At 43.1% G+C, this 9,805-nt stretch overlaps 1 protein-coding gene across 5 annotated transcripts in view; it reads right to left on the bottom strand.

The window, feature by feature from the left end:
• Positions 1–2,548: 2,548 nt before the first annotated feature.
• The window catches only part of KCNIP1 (potassium voltage-gated channel interacting protein 1), a 334,288-nt gene continuing 327,031 nt past the window's right edge, over positions 2,549–9,805 (bottom strand). For all 5 annotated transcript variants that reach the window (XM_032851784.1, XM_032851782.1, XM_032851783.1 and 2 more), the window contains 3 exons: positions 6,841–6,945; positions 5,890–5,952; positions 2,549–3,412 (listed from right to left, as the gene is read on the bottom strand). In XM_032851784.1, coding sequence (XP_032707675.1) covers positions 3,365–3,412; positions 5,890–5,952; positions 6,841–6,945 — 216 coding nt within the window. In that variant the 3' untranslated portion in view covers positions 2,549–3,364. The remainder of the gene's footprint in view (positions 3,413–5,889; positions 5,953–6,840; positions 6,946–9,805) is intronic.

Below are 9,805 nucleotides of genomic sequence, written 5' to 3'. Positions count from 1 at the left end.
TCCATAATTTGGCTGTTGTAAATAATGCTGCTATAAACACATGCCCCTATCCTTTTGAATTAGTATTTTCATATTCTTTGGGTAAATACCCAGTAGTGTGATTACTGGATTATAAGGTAGTTCTACTTTTAACTTTTTGAGGACGCTCCATACTGTTTTCCACAGCGGCTGCCCTAGTTTGCACTCCCACCAACAGTGCACAAGGGGTCCTTTTTTTCCACATTCTTGCCGACACATTGCTTCTTGTGTTTTTGATTTTAGTCATTCTGACAGGTATGAGGTGATATTGCATTATAGTTTTGATTTGCATTTCTCTGATGATGATGATGTTAAGCATCTTTTCATGTGTCTGTTGGCCATCTGCATGTCTTCTTTGGAGAAATGTCTATTCATGTCTTTTGGATTGGATTATTTGGTTTTGGGGTGTTGAATTTTTCCTTTATTAAAAGCTTTGATGAATGGTGACCCATACCCTTGTGACTGCTGCAACAGGTTGCTTCCCCCTCCCCATCTGGAGGACAACCAACTTTCTATTGATTATTCATCTCGGGACCAATTTTGAATCTTTCTTTCATCCTGATTTCTCTCTGAATATATCCAGATGCTGATTTTCCTCTTGACATTGGGTGTTCAGGACTGAATTGGATTTCTTGTGGTCTGGCCAGAACAGGAAAAAGGGTACCAGCCCTTCCACTTTTTGATAGCAGGGGCTTTTAGCCCTGGATGTACACTGGAGAACTTTTAAAGCATAGTGGGCCCCACCTGTAGAGGTTCTTAGTTTCCCCTTCTCTGCACCCCAAGTGCTTATGATAGACAGTCAGAGTAGAGATACATTGGTCTAGACCTCATACAGGTATCTAACACAAGTATCTGAAAAGGTCAGAGGCATCCTAGCTTCAGGTCCAGCTTGATCGAGAAGCTCAGTGATCTAATCAAGGTTTTTTGTGTTTTTCTTGTGTTTTGTTTTGTTTAAACATCTCTGCCTTGCCTTCTGTGATTCTGGCTTATCTGGTCCTTGGTTAACAGATACTCCCTCAGAATTCCTAAGGACCAACATGTCCTAGGACTGTATACAATCCCATTCATGTCCAGTAGGAGAAAGACCATCTTTTTCCTCTTGTTCCCAGCACGACCTTGTGATTCATGCTTTTTGGACTGGGTTAGGTAACAAGCCAATCCCTAAACCAATCATTATGGTTAGGGGGTTGGCTCCGATCATGTGCTCCAGTCTTAGCACTGGGTGTGGTCAGTTCCCCACCTTAGCTCTGAATGCACATTATAATCACCAGAGCAGATTCTAAAGAATGCTGATGTCTGGGCCTCACTGATAGAGACTCTACTTCAATTGGTCTGAGGTGGGACCCCGTCACTGGCATTTTTCAAAGTTCCCTGGGTGATCCTGATATTCAGCCAAGGTGGAGAACCATGGCCGAGACACTGTATAGCCTCCTGATGCAGGTTCAGACCCCCCCAGTATGAGAAGGTTCACAAGTACAGATCCTCTACTTGGGCCTAAGTGTATGTATGACTTACTAGGGGCTGGCCACATGTCTAGCAGCCCAAGATGACCACATGGCAGCACTCAAGAAGCCCAGAGAAACAGAGCCACATCCTCTACAGTTTCCAACCATGAGAAATTATAGCCAATGGCAATCAGACTGGGAGTATTCTGCACACGTGTGACTTGTGGGGGCCTGCTCTTGCTAGTGGCCCATGGGTAGTTATGGCTTACCCCTTCACTGAATCTGTTTCTTCATCTGCTATTTGGATTCAAAGAATGCCCATGCCTCTTTGAACTGACTACAGATGAATGAGATTTGTGTGTGGTACCTTCAGTTCCTTGGGGAGAGACAGAATCCCTTGGCAGGAAGGCTCTATGATAGAGTGGGAAGAGTTCAATCTCTATGGAGCTGTGCTACCCCAGGCAGGTGACCTTACCTCCGAGCTTCAGTGTCCTAACCAGGAAAATGAGGACTCTGTCTCCCAGAGTGCTTGACATCAGCGTGAAATGAGATCATGTATGTAAGCCCCTAGTGCACACCTGGAACATTATAGGCGTTCAGTAAATCACTTTCCTTCCAAGAATGTCATGGTTAACTCTTCATCTTTTTTAATGTGATGTTAAATGGGGACTCTAAGACATAGTGTCCAGTGTAAGTAATAACTTGCTGCTTTTGGCTGAAGCCACTTGATCAACCCTTGGACCCCAAGCCCCTCAGCAGGAGGTTCTGAGCACCTCTTCAACTCTGTATCCCCAACCATATCACATGTGACTCTGGACTTTCTACAGCAGAAGGTCTTGAGACTGGTAATCTTGTTGGAAGGAAGGTGTGAGGGGTCTCATCTCAAAGACCTATTTGCTTATAGTCACAGTATTTGCATTTAAATGGGATGCTTGCTGGGGGTCAGCTGAGGATGACGACTAGCACTGGGTCTGGCACCAAGCAAGTACTAATAACTGGATGCCAACTGAGTGAGTGAGCCTTCCCTTTTTCACAGCTTACCTCTCCTGCCCAATTGAGTCATGGAGGAAAATGAAGATAAAGAGTGTAAGAAATAGTTCTGTTTATTGATTAGAACATGGTATAAAATTACAATTTGCAGGCATTCTGGGCTTTCTGGGACGGGCATGCAGTGATGGGCTCTAGCAGGAGATGGAGTGAGGGCATGGACAACTGGACATTGGTTCTCTTCCTGGACACATCAAGGGACTTACACTACCAGCACAGATGCCAGTGTGAGAAAGAAATATTGGTTCTTGTCTCTGGAAACAAAGGATGTGGGTAGTTTGTGTCACCAGACAATGCCATGCTTAAGAATTCAGTTCTATCCTATATATGTTAAATGCTGGCTCTCCCAATCTGGTCATATACGGATTCATATTGTTCTGTAGAATGCTCATTCTTCCCACCAAAAGAAGGGAAACAGGCACATTGGTTTGGGAGGCCATCAGAGGATGGTGTGCATTTGGCTCAGGTCATCTTGCTTCCGGATACATCAAGGTCTGCTGGACTTGGAGGCAGTGGGCTGGGACACGCAAGCAGAAAAGTGTGCACTACTGTTTAAGCTCAAGCAGAGGGACCTTCCACAGGGCAGCAGCATGAAGAGATGAGCATGCTTCCAAAACAAACCCAGTTTCATCTTCTCTCTCTCAAGAAGACGGAGTAGGAAGAGCTGGCAATCAGAGACTGAGCCATGTGATGCTGGGTTCCATAGAAAGTCTCCAGCGGAGAATTCTTCCAAAGTGTAAAAGGTGTTTCTGTCCCAAGAGTCGGTGTGCAAAGTCAGAACTAGGGCAGATCAAGGTGATAAGAGGTGGTTGTTCAGTACAACGTCTCTGAGAGCCGGATGGCTATGTCCACAGTTACATGACATTTTGGAACAGCTGGAGGGACCTCATGATGTTGTCATCCTGGAGGGGAGGAGGATGAAAAGAGAATGTTTAGAACTCTCTGAGGCTCCTCCCTGAGAAGCTCTGTAACGGTGAGCACATCTCCAGTGTGGGTTTCCCATGCAGAAAGAATGCTGTAAGGGCACAAGAAATAGGAGTAAGCAGTGGGGGCTTAGAAAGTGACCACCAATTCAAGGCAAGAAGCACCTTCTCTGGCCTTGAGAAATTAAAAAAAAAAAAAAGATTTTATTTATTTATTCATGAGAGAGAGAAGGAGGGAGAGGCAGAGGTGGAGGGAGAAGCAGGCTCCCCATGGAGCAGGGAGCTTGATGCGGGATTCGATCCCAGGGCCCTGGGATCATGACCTGAGCTGAAGGCAGACACTTAACTGACTGAGCCACCCAGGTGCCCTGGCCTTAAGAAATTTATAAGAAGTAAATTATCCAGGGAAACAGTGAGTTTTACTTCTTTTAAGAAACTCTGCTCAACCGCATTTTATCAAATGATTTTTCGACATCTACTGAGATGATTGTGTGTTTAACTTTATTATGTTATTAATTATATTGATTCTTGAACATTAAACAAAACTGGCATTCCTGTAATAACTTTTTTTTTTTACATATTACTGGTTTGATTTTTTACACCTATGTCCAGAGGGATTATATTAGCTTGAATATGTTCTTATTTTGTAATAGGCTTGTCATATTTTCATATTAGGGTTGTGATAGCCTCATAAATCAAGTTGAGAAGTTTTTCCTCTTTCTCTATTCTCTGAGTTTGTATGAGATTAATATCATTTTTTCCTTGGAAAGAGTTTGAAATAATTTATAGAATAATACATCTGTGTCTGCCATTTTCTTTATGGGAAAATTCTAAATTATAGATTCAGTTTCTTTAACATACATAGGACTATTCAGATTTTCTATTTCCTTTTGTTTTAGTTTTGATAAATTATAGTTTTGTTTGTTTGTTTTTGTTTTTGTTTTTTTAAATTTATTTCTTTTCGGTGTAACAGAATTCATTGTTTATGTACCACACCCAGTGCTCCATGCAATACGTGCCCTCCATAATACCCACCACCTGGCTCCCCCGACCTCCTACCTCCTGCCGCTTCAAAACGCTCAGATTGTTTTTCATAGTCCCTAGTCTCTCATGGTTCATCTCCCCTTCCAATTTCCCTCTAAATTATAGTTTTGATACCTGTCTCTGATCTCTGTCACCTACTGTGCCTCAGCCATATTTCTTAACTTTGCAAAGTCTCAGTTTTCTTTTCTTTAAAATGGGCGTGATCAATACTACCCATCGCCCAATTCATGATTATCATGTTGAGATATTACTAGCCCTGTTGGTAAGTAACTGCTGACCTGAGCATCCCACTGAGCATCTTACCCTCTGTCTATCTGGGAACTGGCCCAGGATCCTGGGAGCATCCAAAGATCCATCAGTTAACAGGCTGGCAAGTTTGAAAGGTCTCTTTAGGGCACTGCTCCATGGCATTGGTCAAGGTCAGTTAAAAGTGGTCAATTCTCAGTCCACTGTCATTACTGAATATGTTGAATACCACCCTGGATACAGCTCCACTGCCTCTCAGGGCTGTTGTGAAGGTCATGCATACACCTGAAACTTAGTAGGTCCTCAGTACCCGTTGATAACTTCTCTCTTGCTTTCGTGCATCTGCCGTTCTTACTGGGTGAGCTCAGGGTGACTGGTACTTTTCTGAAATAAGGTGGGGTTAGAAACGCATTTTTCTAAAGTAGATAAAAGCAGCTGTTACCAGTTCAGTTTCTGGCAGAGACTCTGGGCTAGTCTATCCTTTCAACAAATGAAAATGTGGTCCGAGCACCTGCAGCACCAGTGTGACCTGGGAGAGCTTTAGAACCGTTGCATCTCAAACTTCCCTCCAGACCTATTGAATTAGAATCCGCATTTTCACCAGATCTTCAAGGACATTGGTTTGCCCATTAAAGTTTTAGAAGCCTTGATCCCCAGGGCATTTGTGTTAAAACAAAGATCTCTACAGTCCGCACCCCCCACCCCCGCACCTGCCACCCTCAGCCATCTAGTGTTCATTTTCAGAATCATTTAGGCAATTTTGGCCACAATATGGCTTGAGAATTACAGCTTTAGGATTTTTCCTCCATATACTCCCTTGTAGTTTGAGGAGTGGGTCATTGAGCCAGAAGCAGGTTAAAAAATGAGTGTTGCCCACTTGGGAAGTCTTTGGTTTCCCAGAGACCCCCTCTGGGCTTTCACATCCACCCCAGCCCATATCCTGCTCAGGCAATCTGGCTCAGACTGTGTTTAGCTAGGACCAACCACAGGCCAGTTGCAGGAGGGGAGGGAGTTGGAATTCTGAGTTTGCTGTGGGTGAGGTTGGCGATAGTGGCTCTGACCTGAGGCCACAGGTTTCTCATTCCCTCCCTCCTGCAGGCCCTCAGCCCCCAGATTTCCTTTCCCAGATCTAGAGGTTTTATATTCTGAGGTCTCTCCTTACTTACCTCCTGACAGGATTCAAGAAATTCATCTAAAGTCACGATACCATCTTTATTTTTGTCCATTTTCTGAAAGACACAACAGGAAGAACTTTAACAAACTTGGTAATCTGCATTTCAAAACTTGCTCTTTGCTAAGAGAGCAAAGGGCCTGATTACAGCACTTTGACACCCATGAGCTTCCTTAAAATGGAAAGACTTGCTCTAGGCTCTTGTTACGACATTATCAGATAATTCTGCTGACACCCTAATACGTCTTCCCCAGACTCTAGCCTCTATGAGCCTCTGCTTTTCCCATCCGCAAAGTGAGAGGATTAGACAAGAATAAGCTCAGACATCTTCAAAACTGTACCACTAGCTGTCTTTTTTTTCCCACCCTTTACCAGACATAAAATTTAATGCAGCATGCTAAAAGAAATACTCTAAGGAGTTAGAAGACCTAAATTTCACTGATTATTCATTATTTTCTGGCTATAGAATCTTGAGACTAGCTGAGTCTTTTACTGAAACACCACTGTGGTCATAGAACTCTTCTAGTCATGGGGTAACTGTAGTCACCCAAGCAAGGCTAAACCTCCTCAATTAAAGATCTCAATCCAGCCCACCCTTGTTTCCAACTTTATTTTCCATTACTCCCCAGACATAAAGCCTTAACACCTACATATATGTGCTTAATGACATCTTCTCTGGCTATTCTGCTCTACCAAGAATTTTTATGGAACGTAGAGTCTATACTATAGCATTTATACTTCCTAATATACTTCCCTATTCTATTCTATAGTATATATTTGCCTGCATAATGAGATCATCTATTACTTAGAGGTCAACACATCTTGTAATTCTTTCCTGGCTTCTGCAATACTTAGCACAGAGTTGGACACACACCACTTGCTCAGATGCTTGTGGGTTGACTGGTCTCCATTGGGCTTAAAGCTCACGCACAGTGTGTGCACCTACCTGGAAGAAGACATCCACGTGCTGCCTTGGAGTGTCTTCTTTGAGCACGGGGTAAGTGTATTTCCCCATCATGTCGTAGATGGCTTTGACGATGTCCATCATCTCCTGGAGAGATGATAGGGAAGCACAGCGTGGGAACCATGAGGTCAAGCTCTTTTTTAGGTGAGAATTGGGGGCTCCTTGTCACCCTTGTGAATGAAGGTGATTAAAAGGATTCTCTCCAGCTGATGAGAGGGAGTTAGAAAGCAAGCTGAAAGGGCTATATTCTGGGAGCCTCCTCCTAGAGTGAGGGCAGCAGAAGATTCTCTGCCTTCAGAAGCTCTTGGGTAGGTTACGTTTTCTTGGGCATTATCCTCAGTGAGGGGTTATGTGTGGGATTGGGATGAACATGCTTGTGTACTGATGAACCCACACCCCATTTTGGGAAGACCCTCTCCCCACTCCACTGTTCTTTGAATGGTTGGGCCCAAGTGGCTGTGATTGTCCTGGGTGATCTGACCCTGTGACCACAGCTAATTGGAACAAAGGTGGACATCTGACTAAAGCTGAGCTACTCTGTTCTTCTCTCTTGAGAAGTTTAAATGATGAAGCACAGAAACGTGATCAGGAGTGATAGAACCTGGAGCTTGAAGGTCAAGTGGAGTTAGAGCCAGAGTTGGTGACACAGGCAAGCGCTTTCCAGGATTTAGCTAAGGTTGAGTGACAGCAGACACCAAAAGCTTCTGCAGAAGAGTAGAACTTCTGTGAGGAGTAGAATGGAGCAAAAAGAAGGTAGAAGAGATGAGAAAAATGTAGGGAGAAAGAGAGAAGAGAGGAGAGGAGAAAAGAGGAATAGAGGGAGGAAAAGGGAGGTGGGGCTGGGGGGGCAAGAAATGTTCCCATGAGCACACACATGGGCACCTACACACACACACACACAATCTCTCACACATACACACACACTCACAGAATCTCCCTCACACCCATATACACATACTCTCTCACACACATACACTTACTCTCTCACATACATTCTGACACGCATACTCTTTCTCTCTCTCTCTCACACACACACACTCTTTCTCTCATACACCCATATACACACTCACACACACTCAGAGGCTCTCTGAGAAAACTACATGAAGAAGACAGATGGTTACAAGGACTGGGAGAAGCCCCAGAGGGGCAGTGTCTCAGAATGGTTACCCTAGAAACTAAAACCTCCTCTTGTGCCCCCCCACCCTTACGTTGCTAGCAACTTGAATGTGTCCTTCCTGCTGAGGAGAGTATGGTCATCGTGATGTCAGCAATGTTGGAGGAGGGGAAGGGAGGAGAGAGGAAAGAAGAGGTGAAGGGAGAGAGAGCGCGAGATCGGAGACTAAAAACCTTCTTGCTTCAATGGGGATTGTACCTGTTCCATCAGACTGGTTTTATCTTTACAGGCAACCTCTCAATTTAAGCTAGTTTATGTTAAGGATCTTTTATCTTTGTAACCCAAAGACCACTTTCTACAGGGTCATTCTTGTTTTATGGGACCTGATAAATGGTACAAATCCTGTCACATTTTCTTTCTAATCTCTCAGTACTTCCCGATACAAAATAAGTGATCATTACTTACTTGTTAAAGGAGTTAAGTTGTTTTTTTTATTAGTGTAGCTCTGTTTCCTCAAGACTGTGAGCTCGTGAGGACATATGTTCAATCCTTCATTGGTAAGGTCTCTGCATGGACTAGGAGCCCAATAACTGTTGAGTGGCTGTGATGTTCTGATCACACTGGCCAGGCACAGTATTCCATGGCCCTTCCTTGGAATGTAGGAAAGAGGGTATAGGAGGACAACTCTGTCTTTGAGATCTTTGAAATAGTGTCTATGGAGACCCAGGGGACGACCTCTCTCGTGGGTTCCTTGTCTGCTGCTCCTCATTCCATGTGCTCATTTTATTTTTTTTATTCATTTTTAACCTATTTTTAATAACATTGGACTTACACAAGAGACAGAACAGAGCGTTCATGTATACCTTTGACCCAGCTTCTCCTAACTTGCCAAAGCACAGCCCGGTGATCATCTCGGGGAATTAACAATGCTACAACAGTGCCATGCTGGGCTGTGAACAAAACTATTGAGCTTATTCCCATTGCATTAGATTTTCCCTTAGTGTCTTTTATGGTTAAGGATCCCTCATCCATCTAGTCACTGTGTCCCCTTAGTCTCCTCTAACCTCTGACAGTTTCTCACTCTTTGTCTTTCAAGACCAAGACACTCCTGATGGAGTACTGGTCAAGTTATTTTGTAGAATGTCTCTGGGTTAGTCCCTGCCTTTCTTATGATAAGATTAAAGTTATGCATTTTTGATGAGAATCCCCTAGAAGTGACATTATGTCTTTCTTGGTACATCATGTCGAAGAGGTACCTGGAGTTAATATATCTTATTGATGGCGATGTGAACCTTGATTACTTGATTACTTGATTACTGTCGAGTTCCTCCTCTGATTTTAGTATCTTTTAGTGGATCGTGTCTGCAAAAATTATTACTGCGGTGTTTGCCTAATGCTGACTTTGTATTTCCTTTATTCCTTCTTTATTTATTAATTGGAATTCTTCTTTAAGAAAGAGTTGTCCCTTATCTCCCATTTATCTATGAATTCAATTATTGATTTGAATACATATTTATTATTTATTTGAACACATATTATTTGAATATATATAATCTGTAATTATGTATATATAATTTAGTAGGGACTCATGGGCATTTTCCTTATTTTTTTAAGCTTATAATCTAATAGTAGCACTTTAAATTTTTTTGCTCAAATTGTTCTGTTTTGGTGATAAGGAACTCCTTCGGACGGATTCCTGTACCTTTTTGACATGTCCCATCCTTTCCTTTCTTTCTTTTTTAAACACTCCAGTACTTTCCAGCACTACAAGGTACTCCAGGCTGATCTTGTATTTTCTTGTTCCCAGTCCTGGAATCACCAACTTCTCCAAGG

The sequence above is a fragment of the Lontra canadensis genome, unplaced genomic scaffold, assembly GCF_010015895.1.
Source record: "Lontra canadensis isolate GAN:19392208 unplaced genomic scaffold, GSC_riverotter_1.0 scaffold5, whole genome shotgun sequence".
NCBI classification, from domain to species: domain Eukaryota; kingdom Metazoa; phylum Chordata; class Mammalia; order Carnivora; family Mustelidae; genus Lontra; species Lontra canadensis.
This window is presented reverse-complemented; position numbering and strand designations above follow the sequence as displayed.